We start from the raw sequence: 20,139 nt of genomic DNA, 5'->3' as shown, positions 1-20,139 counted from the left end.
ATCACACGCGTGATCCGCGTGGCCTTATATCAGAGTTTCTTTCCACATATGTCACAGGGCTCCCAGTAGAATATGAGCCTGCTGAGGGGAAAGGATGTGTTTTGTATCATTAGAGTTCCTTGACATTCTAGGCAACTCAGTATCTATTTGTTGAATGTTTGTTTCTTGTATAATGAGATGCTGAAATTCTTTCATTAATTTAGAAAGCCATTTGGGAAATAGCAAATACTGAAACATTTTCTCCTTTTGTTCTAGAATTTTTGGAGCCATTATATAGAAGATAATAGAGCCTCATTATTTTATTTCTGCATATTAATATAGTCATTCTTTCATCTCCAAAAATGTATGAGTCAGGTGCCCTCTATGGAACATCGACTCTGAATAGACGTACGTGTTTGGTGTTTGTGTGTTCTGTGCATGTAAACCTGCCAGTGTCTGTGGTGAGGGTGGTATAGCTGTGAGCCACAGCAGTCTTGGAAGAGGAGGAAAGGAAAGGACTCATTGAAAGGAATTCATGTCATTTTAGGCTACACGTTAAAAATGTTTTTAAAAATAGCTCCTGTTGTGGACATTTTCAAGCATATGCGTGTGCAGGCACATAGAAAATGGACAGGGTGTCAGTGTCACTCAGCTTTTGGCATGTCGGTACATAGCCTTCACTAGGCCCCTTTCCCAGAATTGTGGAAGACATCTCAGACAATTTCCATTTCATTAATAAACACTTAGGAGACACTCCTGATTTCATAATGAGCTATTTGTTCATTCTAAAACCTTCTGTGTACTCGGCATAGTTCTAGATTCTTGGGACATGTGAGTGGAGAAAATAAAGCAGGCCTTCACCTTCTAGCTCTGGATGCAGAAAGAAAGCTAGACACATAAGCAGCCAGAACGAGAAAAAAAAATTATTTTATCGAAATTTAAAACTTCTGCTTATCAAAGGGTAACATTTATGACATGGAAAGGGAGAAAATATTTGTAAAACGTATCTGGCAGAGGATTTACATATTTATTGATTTGCAGAATGTTTTACCTACTCTGTGGCTTCTCTTTTTACTTTCTTTTTGGTGGTTTTTGGAGATAATGTCATTTGGAATTGTTTAATTTTGATAAAGGCTAATTTATTAATTTTTTATATTGTTTCTCATGGTTTTGGTGTCATTATATATATTTTATAGTCCTTACTTTTAGCAGAGACAGATAACAGCCTTCATTTGGTTTGTCATTGTTACACACAAAAAGTGGACAAATAGTTAAAAATAGTTATCGTTAGCTTTGAGGCCATAATACTTGATGGCGTTTTATTAACATCAAATCAAATGGCTGAGAATTCCAATCATGGTGTAAAGTAAATGGAAAATGATATGTTTTAATAGAATTAAACAGCATAATGAAAAATGAAATCAATGCTATTGATTTTAAAGCATTTTATTCAATAAAATTTTTTTTCTCCCCCTAAAATTTACTTCATTAATTCTATTCTATCACTGACATTTCCCTTTGCCATTAACCTTCAGACAACACAAAATGACTGTTAGATGGAGAAATCGGTGATTGACAGCTGGGATGGGGGTGGCGTTCACTGGAGGCAGAGCTTGAGCGTGCAGGGCTGTGTGTAATGAGTGTATCCATGTTGGTAGATGTAGGATCTACTTAGAAGGACCACAGGAGGACTCTGCTCTGGGGGAGGGGGTGAAGCAGTTATTACCTTTTTATACTGGGACTTGGGCCTCTGTTGGGAAGCCAAAGAGGGGAAGGCTGGCTCCCTGACTCATATAGATTTTGTTTAATCTATCTTATAGAATGGGAATTCACGGAAATGTAATTTGAAAAGAGGGCTTCTCTGCTTTTTTTTTTTTTTTAAGTAGTAAATTGAAATGGACCAGTAAAGAGAACTACAACATGGGAGTGTTTCTGTAAGCCTGTTGAAAGTTACTTTTTCTATCAAAGTTACTGCAGTAATGCTCTCTGAGTTGGCGGTGTGGTGACATGCTGTTGCTCAGTCTGATTTCATTCGTTTCAGGAAGGCCTTGGCACGTGATCAAGTCCATCTCAATGTAAAGGAGATGTAGAGGCTGATTTTGGGATATTTTTCATCTGGCGTGTCACTTTATGTTGCATTTTGGGCTGACGTCTGTCTTTTCTGTACGTTCAAAGGTGTAACACTGCGTTTATGTTCTTCGCAGGCCATGAGAGCCCAGTGACCGCTGCTGACACGGAAGCTCGCTGGCACTTTATTAATGATGGATCCTGGGAAGAAGCCGGGGAGCGATGAGGGTGACCGTGTAAACGAGGAGGCAAAACACCCGAGCCACAGCGCATCCCACGGCGTGGCCCGTGGGCCTGTATCTGATGAGACAGCAGACTCCGCTGAGAATCCCACAAACAAAAGGGGTTTTGCAGAGTCCTCGGACTTGGACCACACTGTCGAGGAGGACGATGGAAATAAACACGTTTCCAAGCGAATAAAACTAGCGGAGGCTGAGCCCTTGTGGCCGGGAGAGCCGGGCACCCGTGGGTCGGGGAGCCCTGAAGGCGCAGTCCTGGGAGTGGGTGTTGAGTTGTCGGGGACCGGGGCGGGGCCCCTCCTGAGTGCCTGTGACGGCGGCCCGGGTCTTCCCGGCCACTCGAGCCCGGGGGAAACGGCCGCTGAGAAGGAGCCTGCTCAGGAGACCACGGCGTTCCTCAATCTTGGAGGGGAGTCGCCCTCGCCCCCCAAAGAGATGCGCGGGAGTGGTGCCCTCGGGGGCCCGGGCATGGTGCTGCAGGGCGGCCCACGTGCCCACTCGCCCACGTCCTGCCTGCACACGGAGCAGCACGCTGCGCGCCCCTCGCCACGGCCCGAGGACCAGGCCTGCGGCCCCACGGCCGACAGCGGGCTGGCCTTCCCTGGGCACGCCGGGCAGGCGCGTGGCCCGCCAAGGGCCTTCTCCTGTGAGCTCTGTGGCTTTCAGTGCGCCGAGGAGAACCTGCTGAACGCACACTGTCTCGGCAAAACGCATCTCCGGCGGCAGAACCTCGCTGCCCGCGGAGGGTTTGTACAGATCTTAACCAAACAGCCTTTGCCCAAGAAGCCGAGTCCCGTGGGGGTGAAGGCTGGCCGCACAAAGCCGAGAGCATCTAGGCCGGTAGCCAGGAACAGCGACTCAAAAGTGTTGCGGAGCGTTGGAGCGGGCACATTCAGAGATTTCAGAGGAAGCTTTTCTAAACAGAGCGGGCGCGGCAGCGAGCTCCTGGTTGAAATGAGGCCGTCCAGGAACACCTCTCCAGAGAAAATGGAGGTCGTTGAAGAAAACGTAACCTCCCACGATGCAGCCGAGAATCCTGAGAACCAGAGCAGAAAGCTGAGCGTGGTCGTCACCTCTGAGGGGCTCCTAGATAGGCTGGAGTCCGGCAGAAACATGGCCCAGGCAGCCCCCGGCCTCAGCACAGTCTCAAGACCCAGGGCTGAGCGCGGCTTCCTTGTGCTGGGCAGCGGCTTCCGACGGCACGCTGGTGCTTTCACTTTGAAGGGGCAGGCGAAGAAGAGGTGTGCGCTCCTAGGAGTTAGTAAAAGGGGCACTAACGAAGTGCAGAGGCTGTATTCGAAGCACTTGAGGGCACCGATGAAAATGAGCGACGTGGAGTCGGCGCCTCTGCACGGGGACCCGCGCCTGACGCCCCTGGAGACCCAGGCCCCGAAGCAGGACAGGGCAAACGCGCATCTCCCCGGCTCCTCGGACTCTCCAGCGGCGAGGCCAGCTCCCGACCACCAGGTGGCGTGCGCTTGTTCGACCTGTGGTCACACAGCCACAAGCAGGGCGGAGCTGGAGATCCACGTGACAAGGTGCCATGCGGGTGAGTTGCGGTTTCACTGCCAGACGTGTGGCTTCTCCAGCGCATCCAAGAGGGACGTGGAGGAGCACACACACAGCCACCAGCATCAGCAGACCGCCTCCGGCCTGCGTTGTCAATGTTGTTCGTTTACTTCCCCGAACGAGGTGGAACTGAGAGACCACATGAAGGAGAAGCACAGTATGGGTTTCCTCTGCCCGCCCTGCTGTCTGTTCTTCTCCTCCGAGAAAGACGTGGAGCAGCACAGGGCAACTGAGAAGCACATTCACTTGTTGGGTCAAACAAAGAGTTCTCAGTCATTTAATGGTGATTCGGCTTTACAGACGTTCCCCTTAAGTACTTTAGAATCAGAAAACGCAAAAGTTGCTGTGAGTGAGGCCGGAAAAGCAGCTCAGGAAGAGCCAGCTAAGTCCAGGGTAAGCCACGGAAATGAAGTGAGGCATTCGAGTAAGCCTCAGTTTCAGTGCAAGAAGTGTTTTTACAAAACAAGATCTTCCACTGTTCTCACGAGACACATAAAGCTCCGCCACGGTCAAGACTATCACTTTCTTTGTAAAGCGTGTAATCTTTATTCCCTGAGCAAAGAAGGAATGGAGAAACACATCAAGAGAAGCAAGCATCTTGAAAATGCTAAGAAAAATAACATTGGCCTAAGCTTTGAGGAATGTATTGAAAGGGTCTGCATAGGTGCAAATGACAAGAAAGAAGAGCTCACCATCCCCGGGAATGGGAGGACAGAAGGCCACGGAGAGGGTGTGCAGTTCCAGGAGCAGCCCTGTCTCGACCAGAGCATCCTGCCTGCCCAGGAGCTGTCACTGTCCAGTGTCATTACCAAAGAGGGTGAATTAGCTCCACCCCCGGTTCCAAAGAGGGGGCGACCTAAAGGCAACATCTCTCGGACCTGTTCACATTGTGGTCTCCTGGCCTCCAGTATCACGAACTTGACTGTGCACATTCGACGAAAACACAGTCACCAGTACAGTTATTTATGCAAAGTCTGTAAGTATTACACCGTAACCAAGGGAGACATGGAACGTCATTGTGCCACCAAGAAGCATAAAGGACGTGTAGAAATTGAAGCGAGTGGAAAACAAAGTTCAGATATCATTGTTGGCCCTGAAGGTGGAAACCTTGACGGCAGTAGGAAGAACACCAGCGTGGCAGTTTCAGATGAACCCGCCAACCCTCCAGTGGAAGCAGACACCTCCATTTCAGAACAGCCACCACTCGAGCAAGGGAATCCAGTGGAAGTGGAAGTTGAGAACGTGTTTCACCCTGAAGATGGGGAGACTGGTAGTCACCTTACTGAGAAAAAGGAGCAAACCTCTATGGATCCAGAGGACCTTCAGGGTGACACGTGCCCCCAGAAAGACGACGCGAGCACAGATGAGAACAGATGTACGCACTGTGAGTTTAAGGCACACTCTTCCACCTCTCTGGAGCTGCACGTAAAACGGAAACATACGAGAGAGTTTGCCTTTTATTGCATGGCGTGTGATTACTATGCTGTGACTCGACGGGAGATGACCAGGCATGCGGCAACAGAAAAACACAAGATGAAAAGGCAGTCTTACCTGAACTCTACTAACGTAGAAGCCAGTTCTTCAGAAATGTCCAAACCCATCATTATTCCCCAAGGGCAGCAGCAACAGAATTCTGAGGAATTTCAGATTATTTCAGAGCAACCCTCTGAAACTCTCAAGTCTAGAAATGCTGCCGATCGCTCTGTTTTGGATGAGAACAGCAATTTAGACATGTCCAAGGTGTTCTGTGCTTCTGACTCTGTAGAGACCGAGACGGAGGAAGAGTCTAACCTCAGTGAAGATCATTCCTTTTGTGAAACTTTCCAGCAGCCCCTTGACAAGGACAAAGTTATAAAACTGGAGGAGATGGTACCCCTTAGTATTCCTTCTAATTGTGGCTCCCCAAGCAAATTTCAGAATGAAAGCTCAGGAAGCTCAGCTTTGAATCATGAGCCAGCAAAGAAAAGGCACAGTATGTTGAATGACATCAGTAGTCCAAACACACATGGCGAGAGTGATGGAGGAAACGCAGAAGACAAAGCTGATAAAGTTCTTGGTAAACGTGGGTGTCCCAGAGCTGTAGATGGAGAGCATCCAGCCAAGAGTGCCATACTGAGAGCTCCCGGAGAACCGCTCAACCTGGGGAGCAGTGTTCAGGACAGAGCTGGAAGCATGCAGAGTTCAGGGGACTTGAAAGACGTTCCAGAAGATCCCCTTCTGGAGAGTAAGGAGATGCTGATGAATTCCCGACATGAAACCAAAGTGATTTTGGAAGAGGATGGTCCAGCTTCTGACAGCACCATTGACAACAATGATGTTTATGAAACTGTAATCAGTATTGATGATAAAGGGCAGGCTGTGTACAGTTTCGGCCGATTTGATTCTTCCATAATAAGGATCAAGAACCCTGAAGATGGGGAACTCTTCGACCAGTCTCAAGAGGGGCTTGTGGCAGCTGGAGTGAGGATGAGTGAGCTGCCCTTGAAGGATTGTGCTCAAGGTGTGAAAAAGAAGAAAGCGGACAGTAGTTCCTTTGCGGAGTCCACCCGGATTCGCTGTGACGACTGCGGCTTCTTGGCGGACGGTCTGAGCGGCCTGAACGTGCACATAGCCATGAAGCACCCGACGAAGGAGAAGCACTTCCACTGCCTGCTGTGCGGCAAGTCCTTCTACACGGAGAGCAACCTCCACCAGCACCTGGCCAGCGCCGGGCACATGCGGAACGAGCAGGCCAGCGTGGAGGAGCTGCCCGAGGGCGGCGCCACCTTCAAGTGCGTGAAGTGCACGGAGCCCTTTGACTCCGAGCAGAGTTTGTTCCTGCACATCAAAGGGCAGCACGAGGAGCTGCTCCGCGAGGTGAACAAGTACATCGTGGAGGACACCGAGCAGATCAACCGCGAGAGGGAGGAGAACCAGGGCAACGTGTGCAAGTACTGCGGGAAGATGTGTCGAAGCAGCAACTCGATGGCGTTCCTGGCGCACATTCGCACGCACACAGGTAGGTCCACGCGACCTCTTTACCCACCAGGGCCGGGGCCCGCTCGAGTGGGGACCTGGGTTCCTCCTGAACGTGGAGTCCTTACAGCCCCTGCCTGGTGGGCCCCGGCCCGGCTCTGCTCTTGGTTGACACTCAACATATCTCCAGGTTACTAACTCAGCCTTGGTGATTCCAAAGGCAGGCTGTTTGGCAGATTCCTTTGACCAGCAGGCCTCGTCCTTCTGACGCCTTTGCTGCATCTCTGCTCTCACAGCTGTTGAGTTGTCTCTAAGTCCTGTAAGTGTTTGGTTCTCCAGGGTGTCTGTTCAGTGGCACTTTGGGTTTCAGAGGACCTATTAAATGGCTTTTGAAGAATGAAGTATGAATATTTCCTTACAGTTTTAGGGATTTAGGTGTATCCATTGCCAGATAGTTTATATCCCAAAGTGTGACTCCCAGGCAACAGGATTCTGCTCTCAAAGATCAAAATTAGTCAACACTTTTCAAAGTTAATATGTCCTGGGGATTTGGTTTTCATGGAGGTAGCACTTGATTTAGTTTCTGCACTGTCACATGGAGTGTTCCATTTTAATGTTCAATTTTTAGGTAGAAATTTTCTTTTTGAAACTTTTTTTTTGTGTGTGTGGAAAATACATAAGCCACTATTCTAAATTTATGTAAAAATTCACTGCACTGTTTCTATAAACCTGCCATACATTCTTTATTTTAAATAGACAGCTTTTCTAAATCATTGTGCTCTGCTTAGACAAGTTCTGTCTCCATGGTTGAATTTATGAGTGGATTTGAATAATAAATTCACATTTCAATGAACATATTTTCATTAAAACTGTAAGGTTTATTTTACTGTACTTTTAAATAATGGCTTATTATTAAAGCTATACTTTAGATTCATGCAGTTTTTGAAACTTAGTGCATGGTTATAAGGAGGCAGACAAAAGAGTATGAAGCATTGTTAATAGTTGAGGGTGATTAATGACAGATAAAAGTTTTTCATTGACAAAAGTAACAGGGCCCCCAGCAGAAGATTGATCTAGGTAAATATACACATTGCACTCTCGATCTCAGCTCTTCTCAGGCAGTAGAACCGCTGCTGGAGAGTAAGTTCAAATACAGTTATTTGTTGACATCATTATCACCTCTGCTGGTATCGTGTTATTGCTCGGTTCCTGAAATGATATGGTTTTTAGAAACTAGGCTCGTTCACATGTGCAGAAAATAGGTACTTTCTTAGCATGCCCTCTTAAGGCAGATAAAACTGAATAAAAGTAAGAGGAAGATGCTAATGGAGCTCTTTTTAGAATTCTTTATGCAACTGTCTGGTCAAGACATGTTGCTCATAATTGATGTGTCCATTACTTGAATTCTCTTGTAATTATAGTCAATAAGTCTTGTAAATGTGTTAAAGCTCACTAAAAGCATACAAATTCAAGAACAGAGTAAGGCTAATAATTTAAAATAATCAATGTAGGCATTTCAGCACTTAATTTCCCTTGTGTGTTGATAGCTGATCATTCTTAATCCATTAAGATTTATTTAGTCGTTTACAATGCAAAATAGGTTTGCACTGGTCACTTGTGCCATTTGAAAATGTCCACTAGGTTAAGTGCAGAATGTAGTCCATTAGTCTTCCTTGACTATATGTATTAATTGCATTTAAAATCAAGTTAATGTGGATGTGAAAGTGAGGGAACTATCAATATGTGACAAAGCAACCCTACTTATATAAGTTACATCATCGATTGTAACATTTAGTAAAAGTTAGCGTACTTTTTAACAACTGGTGTTGGGCTTATCGGCAGGAACATTTTTATTGTGTTCTGAGGCACCAAAAAAAGCTGTGTTTCTGAGTACCCAACCTCAGCCCGCATTTCAGTTTTGCAAGTCATTTTTTGGGGGAGGTTGCACTCCAGGTTTTAATCCAACTCCTGCCCCCTCCCCACCTTGGGGCATTTTAGCATGAATTGCCTCTCTGATTCTTTGCTTATATCATGAGATAGTCATTGAAGGATGGTTATTAATGGTTGACTGGAAGAGGGCTTATTCTTCCAATTGCTGTTTTCATATTTTATGATTTACTATATGTTTTATGTAACCTTTTCTTCCCATCCTTAAGACGATAAAAGCAGCACTAGAAGAAATACATTAGTTTTGTTCATCAAGGACTGTGGGGAAAGCCTCCTGAGCGCTTGCTGGTGTGCGGTCTTCGCATGAGCAGAGGAGTGTCTCCTTGGCGTCTCAGCGGTGATCCGGGAGAGCCGGTCGCTTTCTTCCCGCCCCGTCCCAGCAGCTGGGCTTTAGTTCTGCGCGCTGGAGCTCATCAGGCCCAAAGGCTGTCTGAAGCCCATGCTTTCTGTTCCGAGCTGCTCTCGGGTGCCATTGGCACGGTCTTCCTGTGGGAAGACGGGAAGCGGGTGGCTTTGCTGGAAGGTTCTCACGTCAGGGCTGGTGCGACGGTGTGGCAGCCTGGTCAGCATGGGCAGAGGAGCTTAGGGGCCTCCGCCTGTGCACGGCCAGCGCAGGGCACTGGGGCGCAAGGCACTGGGCGCAAGGCACCGGGGTGAAGGGCACCGGGGCGGAGGTCTGCTCAGGGCTTCACCTCTGGCTCTGGGTGGCAGCGGCACTCAGTGTTGTTTGTTGAATGAAGGAATAAGCAGCAGGTGGGCGGGTGAAGTGTTCAGTGTCGGGAAGGTTGTGGAGTGGAGAATCTTTAGGTGATGGGTTGAATCCGTCTTCCTTGACTCTCTCAGGCCTAGGCTTCCTGTGATTTTTCAAGTGTCACGTCCACGTGTGCATAGGGGTTGACCGTGACTGCAGTTGAGGAAGGCCAGTGCAGGCCTGAGGAGAGGCTTAAAGTCTTTGGATTCTTTAGGTAAAATTGTAAGAAGGTGCCAGAAGGCTAGAGACCCTCTTCATTTATCCCTTTCAGAAAACCTCACAGACCAAATTAAAAAAATAAAGCCAAAACAAAAGCCAAGGAATGGGACGGTTTAATGATTTACTTATTTCTAATAAATATGTATCTAATATTCTCAGTATGCCTAAAGTGTGATAGTGAAAGTGTTAGTCACTCAGTTGCGTCTGACTCTTTGCGACCCCATGGACTGCAGTCTACCAGGCTCCTCTGTCGGTGGGATTCTCCAGGCATGAATACCAGAGTGGGGTGCCATTTTCTCCTCCAGGGGATCTTCCTGACCCAGGGGTTGAACCTGGGTCTCTTGCATTGCAGGCAGATTTTTTATTGTCTTCCCCAGGGAACCCTAAAAGAAATGAAAAAATATGAGGTTTTACAAATTTTGCCTGATAAATCCTATGCCTGGATTCATGTTGGGATGGGTCTGGCAAGTTTAAAAATGGAAACACCATCAGTTAGGAAAAAAGTGGGGACATTTCTTGTTTTCTTGTACAGGAAATGTGACCTCTAGTCTCCAGTATTAGAATTTTCAAGGCACAGAAAGGAGATGTTAATACATCTCCTCTGTGCGTAAGATACAAAAAGTACTCAGGGCCTCTGTGATTTCTGCATGGAAACAGTCAGCAAGGTGACTTACGTAGGTGTTGTCAGTGCACCAGCAGGGATGGCTGAAGCCCAAAGGAGCGGCAGCCTCCACCCCGGAGCCGTGTGCCTTAGGTTGCAGGCCCCGCGGTTCTATGTCCGCTCTGCTGGGGGGAACTAGAGGGCCTGAATCACAAGATACTTTGAATCCTTTCACCAAAATTGTAACACACATATTGAGAGAGCTTTATCTTTTTGTTTAGAGCCCTGGTGTTCTTGTTGATTAATAATTTCCTAATTACCTTACCTTAAATGCGGTGTAATTTAAAGTGCAGGTAATTGATTCTTCTCACTCTGTTCTTTCACAAGCCCCTTTACAGAATTCCCTGTCGAGATGAAATGTTTCCAAGTAGTGATAGGCTTAGTTTCTTCAGAATCATTTAAATAAACTGTAGTTTCTAATGTGACTGATAGAATGGGATTGCTGTAAGCTGCAGTCTCAACCTGCTTTTGACATTTAAACATATAAAGCTGACTAGATATAACCATTCAGGTGCTAAATATATTTTACATCTACTTCTCAGAGTAGAAATGGAAGTATTAAGAGATCTGGCTTCATTGTCATTGAACTGTGAAATATTCAACCTTGTCTGCCTGTGCTTAGTACTGTTGACTTTTTTATTTCTGTTAGAAGATTAAAATTAAATGCTTCACTTTTTTTGTCAGCTTTTGGGAATTAAATTGAAATTTAAGACTCTAAAATTTTTTACTGAGTGCTTCAGTTTCAACAAAGTATTCTGGGAGGATTTCTTTTCCCAAGGGCATTGCACCAAGTTCCATTGATCAAAAATGATTTATTGCATTTTTTTATTTGAGCTCTTTTTGTGTATTAAAGTCTACGTATTTCACATTCTGTCTGACTATATTAGAAGAGGTACTTCACCAAGTAGGTACTATATATGCTATGAAAAATTTGGAAACATTGTAGCAGCTTTAAACTGATTTTTAAAAACATGATTTTGATTTATTTGAGGATTTAAAGGTTAGAATTAGAAAATGGTTGAGAGTGTTGCTTCTTATTAATATGGGTACTGATAATCTATTAGTACCTATATGCCAGGTAGACTCTACCTATTACTGACAATGAGTTTGTGGACTCTGAATTTTATCTCCTCATGTTTGAGTATAGATTAATCTTATTTCTTTATGAAATAAAAAAAAGTTGGTGCTGTGTTGAAATTTTTTGTTGAAATACTATTTCTTGAAGTTAATAATAGCCAGAATGTCAGTTCTTCTTATTTGCTGAATCATCACAGATTTTTGGCTCTAAAATGATCATAAAAGCAAATAACTTATCCACTGTATATTCTTATACTGTGTGGTATTAAAAGTAATATAGGGAATAATTTGGGATAAATGTTAGGAAAAAAATCTGAAATACCATTATTAATGTGAATAAATTCAAAGCTGCAGAAATATGAGGGAACCAGGATGTGGCCACTGAGAAATTTATTTGGTAATAAATATATTTTAAAAAGTATCAGCTACTCTATAAACATTTATGTTTTAAAAATGTTCCATTTAAAATGTGAGTGACTTTAAAAGCTAGTTTTGTGAATTGTAAGAAAAATGTTTGAAATTATTTAGCTCATCTTATCTGTTAATACTTAGTACTGCTCAAGTGTATCACTTTTGGCTTTAAATTTTAGAAATGTTGTTGAAAGTTAGAAATACTCATTGAAACATTTCAAAGTCTTATTAATGGAATAATTATGAAATGCATGTCTGTTCAAGTTAGAAAGGAATGCAAGTGTTCCATTTTGGGGACAGAAAATTGTAATTAGACTATAAGTAAGATTTAAGATCTAGGCCTCTTTTAAAACTATCAGTAATGTATTATTCAAATTCAAATCATATTTTATGTTAAATTTACTTAGGATCAAAACCATTCAAGTGCAAGATATGCCATTTTGCAACAGCTCAGCTTGGCGATGCCAGAAACCATGTCAAAAGGCACCTTGGGATGAGGGAATACAAGTGTCACGTCTGTGGGTGAGTAAATTGAAACCATCTCTACCGTGGTGAACCAGGAAGCACGTGCGGGATATTCATTGTTTCAGGATTCAAAACTGATATGAGTAAGGGTGGCTAGAATTATGCATGCGTGTCCTCCTTTCCATTGTTATGGTAAATTCCTTAAACACAGTTATGACATTCTTCTCCCACTTCTAATCCTGTGCTGAAGATGAGCAATTTTATGGGCTACAAGGTCAATTTGAACCTGTAATCTGTAAATTGACTAAATTATAGGATGTTCATTCACATTGCCAGAGAGAACTGTAAATTCCATTTAAAGACATAAAAAAATATATAATATAGCTTTAGGAGTGTATGTGTATGTGTTTTTTCTTTTCCTATACTGCTCTAATTTTAATCGCATTAATGGTTCTTTGGATCCATTGGACATATTCTATAAGGAAAAAAGCAGAAAAAGATTTCATTTCAGAGACCTGATTATTGAGGCTTAAAAAGCCAGTGTATAAAGTATGTTTTTGTGTCACTTTATTTCAAAACTTGTTTTCCTGTTTTAGTTAATGGCTCTTTCCTCTAAAGAATCATTCATAATGTTTAATTGTCACTCAAATGTCTTACATTTAATAGGAAGCACTGAGATGCCTTAATGTAAAACTAATTAATTTAGCAGAAATGTTTAAAAGGCTTTAAAATGCCATGACATCTATGGTATATCATAGGACGTTCAGAGCTGGGTTTTTAATACCTTACTTCTGATTATAAGTATATTTTAATGTTATTATGCTAGAGAAATGAATTAATAAGTGCATCATATAAAAACACTTTATGTGAACCCTGAGAAACCTGCAGTTCTTATGGTCGGTTCACAAAACACTTCAGATCCAATTAAATTATGCAGCGTGCCCATGTTCTATTAGGTTTCTTTTTTCGGTGGAAGATTCTTCTGGTTAGCACTACTATAGAAATACCTTTTAAGTCACAAATAGCTTCTGTTTTTTAATGGATGGTACATTTCATCCCAGGATGCAGCTGCATTTTTTGACCCTTAAGATAGTTTTACAAATAACTTTGCAAGCAGTTTTATTAACCACGGTCTGTGATTTATTCATTGGCAGAATTGATGGTTCAGTAACTTGGGGCTAAAGTAAATGAAGATGAACCTTTGCCCTAAAGCCCCCTGAAGATCAGTGGGAGAATGAGTTTTGTTGCTACTGATTTTAGCTGCAAGGGTTGAGTGCCAAATGGTGCGTTTTAATTGCTCCAGGTCTTCGAATTTTAAAAGATATCTCGTTTCTGTTTTTACCATGTGAATTATAGCAAGGAGGAAGGCCCAGACTGTGGTGAAGATTTGCTATAAGTTGGCAAAAGAAAAAAAAAACCAGTTTCTTCTTAATTTCTGAGAAATAAGTAAACAGTTTTTGTATCCTATCTTATTAGAAACCGGATTCCATTCCTTTTTTATTAGTGTTACCAAGACCTGGGAAGAGAAGGAGAGACTTTCAGAGAGCAGTTTCTGACACACGTGGTGTCAGAAACACATCTGACCGGTTGGCTCTGGGTGTGTGATTTGAGCACTGCGCCCTTTTAGCTCACTGCTCACAATGTACGACTGACGTGTTGCACTGTGCTTTATACAGTGATTCCCAAGTAGATTCCCAAGTAGAGTTGTAAGTTCATGTAGGTGTGTTGAGTTTTATGCTGCTTTCATAGAGGTCTACATGTATATGTGTGCATGTGGAAAAAGCACTGTATCTCTTAGAATTACAGTAGTTGTTGAATTTTATTTGACCAAGAAATAATAATTCTTAATTTGTTTACGTAAAATTTGACTTAAAAGTCACATAACAATAATTTGTACAGGGTAGATATTTTTACAGTGAAGCTAAAAGTTCTGAAGAATTTCAGTAAACTGAAGAATGCCTATTGAGTCTGTGTAGTTGACACAGAACAGTAGTGAGTGAAATACCCTTCAGTGCTAAAGACAAAGTGCCATAGGTTGTTCTGTGTTTTTGTGTTTCAAAGGGATAGAGCAGTATGCAGGCTAAAAATTGGAGTGAAAAACGTGAACAGAATGAGCACTGGCTATCAGGTGGGTCGCAGTAGGGAGCACTGGTACATTCACATCACTGACAATGTCGATTCATTATCATTGATGGCTAAATAATCTTAGAAATGCTCGGTGGGCCCATCCGTTCCTGAACATAAGCAGCTCATGCTGCATTTCTTCATTAGCTTTAATTGCTATCAATTTTACCTTTTAAAAAATCATGCTTTCAAAGGTGAAGTGATCTTTCAGGAACATTAACTCTCTAATTTTGTCACAAACAGAAGGTCCTGCCCTATGTTTTCTTTTTTTCAGTAGTTAGCATCTTAGTATCTGTTTTAAATTTTTATTCATAATCCTTCCACTGTTGTAAGAAAGAAATGGTTTTTCAAAGAGTTCTGATCGAGTTATAATATATGAAAACAGTGGAGCAGGCACATTTTTACAGTGAAATTATTACTCACATTGTTGTACTATTTTTCCTTAGTAACTTCTTGAAAAAAACCTGACATTTTATGGTGAAATTGATGAAAACAACAAATGGTGCATTTCGTTGAATTGAGCTGAGAATTAATGTATCAGTTTATGTGATTTTTTAAATATCTTTATTTAAGAAGCTTTTGGATGCTCAGCAAATATGTATCTCATATATATATATATATATTTACTAAGACTTAATTTAAGGGTTGTGCATTAGCTACTCCCTTAATAAAGACTTCCTTTTAAACTTTTAATTTCCACTGTTTGAACCTACACTGATCTTCGAATTTTTAAGCTCAATTTTAACATCTCTCTCCCCTTCATCGGCAAATCTTTGCTACAGCTTATCGTGGATTTAAGTTATTCGACAGAAGAAGCTGAATGTATGAGATGTCTAATTTCTAATGCTGGCTAGAATTCAGAGCTCAGGATTTAAGTTTTGTTGACTGATGGTTTACGTGCTTATGTCGGGGTATAGGTTTCAAAATGTATTGCTCTGAACTTCCTGTTTTAAGAACATGTTATAGATAACTCATTTAAAAGCCTTTCACTCTACTTTCACTTTTAGGAGGAGCAGTTTTTGAATTACAGTTTCTTAATGTTTTTCTTACTTCTGAGCATGACCTCAAGAGGAATTTTATAGAATTTAGGTGAATTTTATAAATGATGGATAGTTAAAATGAAAATGTGCCCCAGGTTGGGCATAGGGCTTAGTGGAGGAGGAAATAAAAAAATAATAGAAAGCACCTTACATAGAAGTTAATAGTTTTGTTGGGAACATATGTTTAAAAATAGGTAGACACATTTTTACTAAGTCCATGATCTTTACCTTTGTTATTTTTCAGTAGTCAAGAGCTTAAAAATCACAGTCGCTTAAGAACATCATTATGGAAACCATGTTTTGTTACATTCATTTAAATTTATTTTGATAATCTTTTTCTCCATGTTTGCACACACACACACACACAAACACAAATGTGTCTATATCATACTCTCAATTATAAATAGTATTTATGGAGTGCTATGGTTTAGGGTATACTTAATTAACACCCATTTCATTTGTTGATTCCAGTTTCATGAGCTTATTCATCTCATGTTTATTATTCCCATTGTACAGATGGTAGACTTGAGAGTAAAAGTATTTTTAGTGGTGGAGGTAAATTATGTGGTAGTAATGGTCGATCCCCATTTCCTTTCTTTTAGCTGTACCTTTTGTTTATTTCTTTGCTTTTGTTATATCTGTTGTTTTAGTTACTAATTTTAGTTTGTACTTATTTTTTTCTTCCTAGGTTGTTTTCTCTAGCGTGTGATAACTGTACTTGCTTCCTTCCAGCCCCTAGCCGCTTTTGTTTTCTGCTTTTCTCAGACTTAACATTATTTTTAAAAATTGCTTGCACTGTGTTTTACTTTAACATTCTCGTATTCATTCTCTTTCTCTTTCTTTTTTCTGGTCTCTCTCTGTTTTGCTTTTCTCATATTAAAAAGTTGTTTTAAATAATTTTATTTTTCCTCGTTGTTCTTTATGTGTTGATTCATTGTGCATGAGTGGTTACAAATTGAACATGTTAGTATGACAGAAATTATGCCTAAAAGAGTGAAGATTTTATTGTCTTTCCATTAGAATGAGAGGGGTAAAACTGATTATCTTGGGTTTTTGTTTTTCCTTACTAGTTACTACAAAAAAGAGTTATCGGAAAATTAGCAAGTGGCCTGTGATTTCAGGAAACCTGGGAGATGAAGCCTAACTTTTTATGTCATTATTCACCAAGACCCCAGTAGCCATGATTTAGGGATTATGTAATTTTCTGACTATGTTCCCTGTGTCTAGTCTTGAATCTTGTATGTGGAGTTAAACAGTTGAGTAGTACTTACCTAGTCAGGAGGGAATAAGAGCATTTACGGAATCTGTCATCTCTGGTTCATGGAAAGATTCTAGACATTTTCTATTGTATATTAATGTGCTTATGAACTGTTTATTCTCAGTTGGCTTAAGAAACCTTAAATAGAAAGTTACTAATGCAGTAAAACTCTTTTTTTTTTTTTAATGTGCGTGTGGCATTACCTAGTTTTTGTGCATTAGGAGGGATCTCTATGTAGATGATTATAATGTCACTTTCTGACCTTTGCAGCTTGAATAATTGTAAATCATTGCTTCATAGCGTGTCAGAGAATGTCTGTACTAGGCAATTAAATGGCAGAATATAATAGACCAAATTATTGCCTGTCATGTTTTCAACAACACAGTTAGTATTTGAGTTACACTTAATCATTACGTGCATTAGCAACTTCATTGGAATCCAGCTTCAGGCTGAGCATGAAGTACATTACATTATTTAAACCTCTAATGGTACAAGTCATTTATTTGTGTTGAAGTGTACAACATGCAGAGTTTCATAAAGCAAGGAACACTTGAGAGCTTAATTTATCCAAATCAAAGTCTAAATGCAGATAAACACAAGTGGCAAAAATTAGTAATTTTTATAGGCTGGAAATATTTAAAAATACATGGTTGTGGGTAATTGTAGGCAGCAGGAATAAATTAAAATCACTATTTTTAGTCTGCTTTGAGAACTAAAGCTGTGTATACCTAAATCATTAAAAGCACCATGGAATTGCATTTTTAGCTGAACAATTAATTACAGCCATCATATCTACAGATGTATCCAAAGAAAATAAGCTTTTCATTTGGCTGATTGTTTTGGTTAAAGAGACACAGAAAAAAGAGACAGAAAAGATTTGCTCTAGATTGTGTCACACATCATGCTTGTGTCAGTATGAAGGGCAGCACTTCTCAGTTTTGTAAAAATCAAAATTAACATTAGAGTACTCTTATTATACGGGACACATGTTTTATCTCTATAATACTTTAATGCTTTTGTTTAATGATATACTTTTGCCTTTAGTTTGAAAAATATAAAATTCCCATGTAATGCTTATTGTCTCTCTCCCTGTCCGTGAGGAATAACCACATTTATACTAGTGGTTAGTGTATTTTTCTGATGCTGAAGTCCTTGAAATACCATTTAAACAGTGAGTGGATGTTATTTTATATTTTTTAAACAAATCACCTTTATTTTGAAAATCTAAGCGATACCATAGTAATTACATTAAAATAAATCACACTCTTTCTCAGATATGATTATAGGAGATTTTCCAGTGAGCCGTTTTGTGAACCCAGGAGAGCGCTGAGGGCAAGGTCAAGATAACGGAGAAGAAGCGGAAGAAAGCCTCTCCTGTGTCTCCTCACAGGGAGATGAGAGCTTTTGTGTCAGACCGTGTCCTGTGCTCCTCCTTTGTGATAAGTGTTTTCTTGCACTTTTGCCTCAAAGAGTCAGGTCATAGATTTATTCCAAGGCAGTAAGTATAGATCAACTCGTAAGAAAATAGCAATAGAATACACATTGTCCTTTGTTGGTGTCATGGTTGAAAACATTGACCTCTGTCTCTAACGTCTTTTGCAGTGAAAAAGTCTTATCTCAGTGACTTAAGTAATTTTTGCTTTATTTTTATTTTAAAACGTGCCATGGTGACTCTAAAAACCTGTTGTGGAATCAGGGGATTCTATATTATTTCCTGGGAGTGAAACACAGGAGGGCAGCTACTCCCCTCGTTTTCTTTGCTTGTCCTGTGTTTTCTTTTTATTATTATTAGCCTGTTTTCTCCCTCCCTCTTCCTGTTCGTGTGTTTCTGAAAGTCCTTTGCTTTCCCCAGGGCTTTGCTCTTTGATTTGTCCAAGACTGAGTGAGAGACGCTGGAAGTGTGGATAGGAGGGAAGTACAATCGTGATTGAAGTGTTCGTTCATTCCCTACGGGGCTTGTTCTTGAGCATTTCCTCTTCAGTGGGCTCAGGTGGTGCAAGGGCCCTGTGGTCACGTGCTCCAGGTAGGAGACGGACTTGGAGGCAGAGGTAAGAGCAGAGCACGGTGGTCCGCAGCCGAGGGGTGCCCGGCTCTGCTGGGGAGCGCCAGGAAAGGCTTCATTCAGAGCACAGGTCTGAGCTGGGTCTTGAAGGATGCAGGGGTATCTATATACGAGGCAAATCTGGACATTTTTAATTACTGAGAACGAAAGAGCAAAAGTGGTGAGGTATGGAATAGCGTGGGATATTAAGAACACTGCAGGAAATTCCTGGAGTTTAAGTGGCTAGATGGGGTGAAGTGGGGGATTTTTTTAAAAAGCATTAAATATTTATGGATCATCAGCATGTGCCAGTGCTGTTAGTTTTTAGGGTGAAAAGAGCAAAACAATGCCTGCTGCAAATGGATGGAGAAGACTCAAGCAGAGAAATGGCCCAGGCTTTTCTGAATCTTGTTGCTGATTCAGAAGGCGTTTCATCTGGTAGGTGGCACTGCTGTGAAGGTGAGTGGGGGCTGGCCAGGGAGCCAGGGGCGGCGCGTCCCAGGCGGGGCCTCGGGGATGCTCAGCCAGGGCCATGGCAGGTTCAGGAGCTGCCTGGACCCCAGCTTTGCCCGAGGAGGGGTCGCAGAGGACAGGGGACAGGCGGCCAGCGCCAGGCCACAGAGCCGCGCCCTGCCCCGTGCTGAGTGCTGGCTTTTCCCTCTGCTTTCCGTTACTTTTTTGTTCTTTTTTCCTTGTCTGTCTGTCTTCCTACTTTTCTGGACTGTGAAATAGGCAGTGAAAGGAAGAGGCAGAGAACCCAGTAGGCAGCGAATGACTGCTTCAGAATCAAGGGGCATGGGTATTGGCCATGGGGAATTATTTTTCAGATAATTTCATTGTTCACAATTTTAATTAGGAATGCTATTGATTGTGGATAATTGTAATGGAAACAGGTTAATACTGGTTCTGTGTAACTTTATGCAGCATATAGTTCCAACTAATTAGAAGGACACACAGTTACCTGCTCATACTGCAGATGTCCACATGCAACTGGTAACGTTGAAAACACTTGTTAGAATTGTGTTTCCATACACAGTTCATCTGGCTGGGCAGTGTGCATTGGACAGGAAACCGTCAATTAAAAAAAAAAAAGTACGCAGATACACTGCTGAGTAATGGATTTTATTCTCCTGCTTCTTAGTCCTTGGGTGTGTGCGTGCTCAGTTGCTTCAGTTGTGTCCGATTCTTTGCGGATCATGGACTGCAGCCCTCTAGGCTCCTCTGTCCATGGGGTTCTCCAGGCAAGAATACTGGAGGGGGTTGCCATGCCTTGTCCAGGGGATCTTCCCGGCTCAGGGATTGAACCTGGGAAGATCTCTTATGTCTCCTGCATTGG

General features: G+C 42.0%; 1 protein-coding gene across 2 annotated transcripts in view; it reads left to right on the top strand.

Moving 5' to 3' along the window:
• ZNF407 (zinc finger protein 407) overlaps nucleotides 1-20,139 on the top strand; it is a 385,838-nt gene that overhangs the window by 22,317 nt on the left and 343,382 nt on the right. For both annotated transcript variants that reach the window (XM_069568807.1, XM_069568808.1), the window contains 2 exons: nucleotides 2,184-6,852; nucleotides 12,283-12,397. In XM_069568807.1, the coding sequence (XP_069424908.1) occupies nucleotides 2,238-6,852; nucleotides 12,283-12,397 (4,730 nt within the window). In that variant the 5' untranslated portion in view covers nucleotides 2,184-2,237. The remainder of the gene's footprint in view (nucleotides 1-2,183; nucleotides 6,853-12,282; nucleotides 12,398-20,139) is intronic.

The sequence above is a fragment of the Ovis canadensis genome, chromosome 23 (genome assembly GCF_042477335.2).
Source record: "Ovis canadensis isolate MfBH-ARS-UI-01 breed Bighorn chromosome 23, ARS-UI_OviCan_v2, whole genome shotgun sequence".
Lineage (NCBI taxonomy): Eukaryota > Metazoa > Chordata > Mammalia > Artiodactyla > Bovidae > Ovis > Ovis canadensis.
The sequence above is the reverse complement of the archived record's forward strand: the minus strand, read 5'-3'. Positions and strand labels throughout refer to the sequence as shown.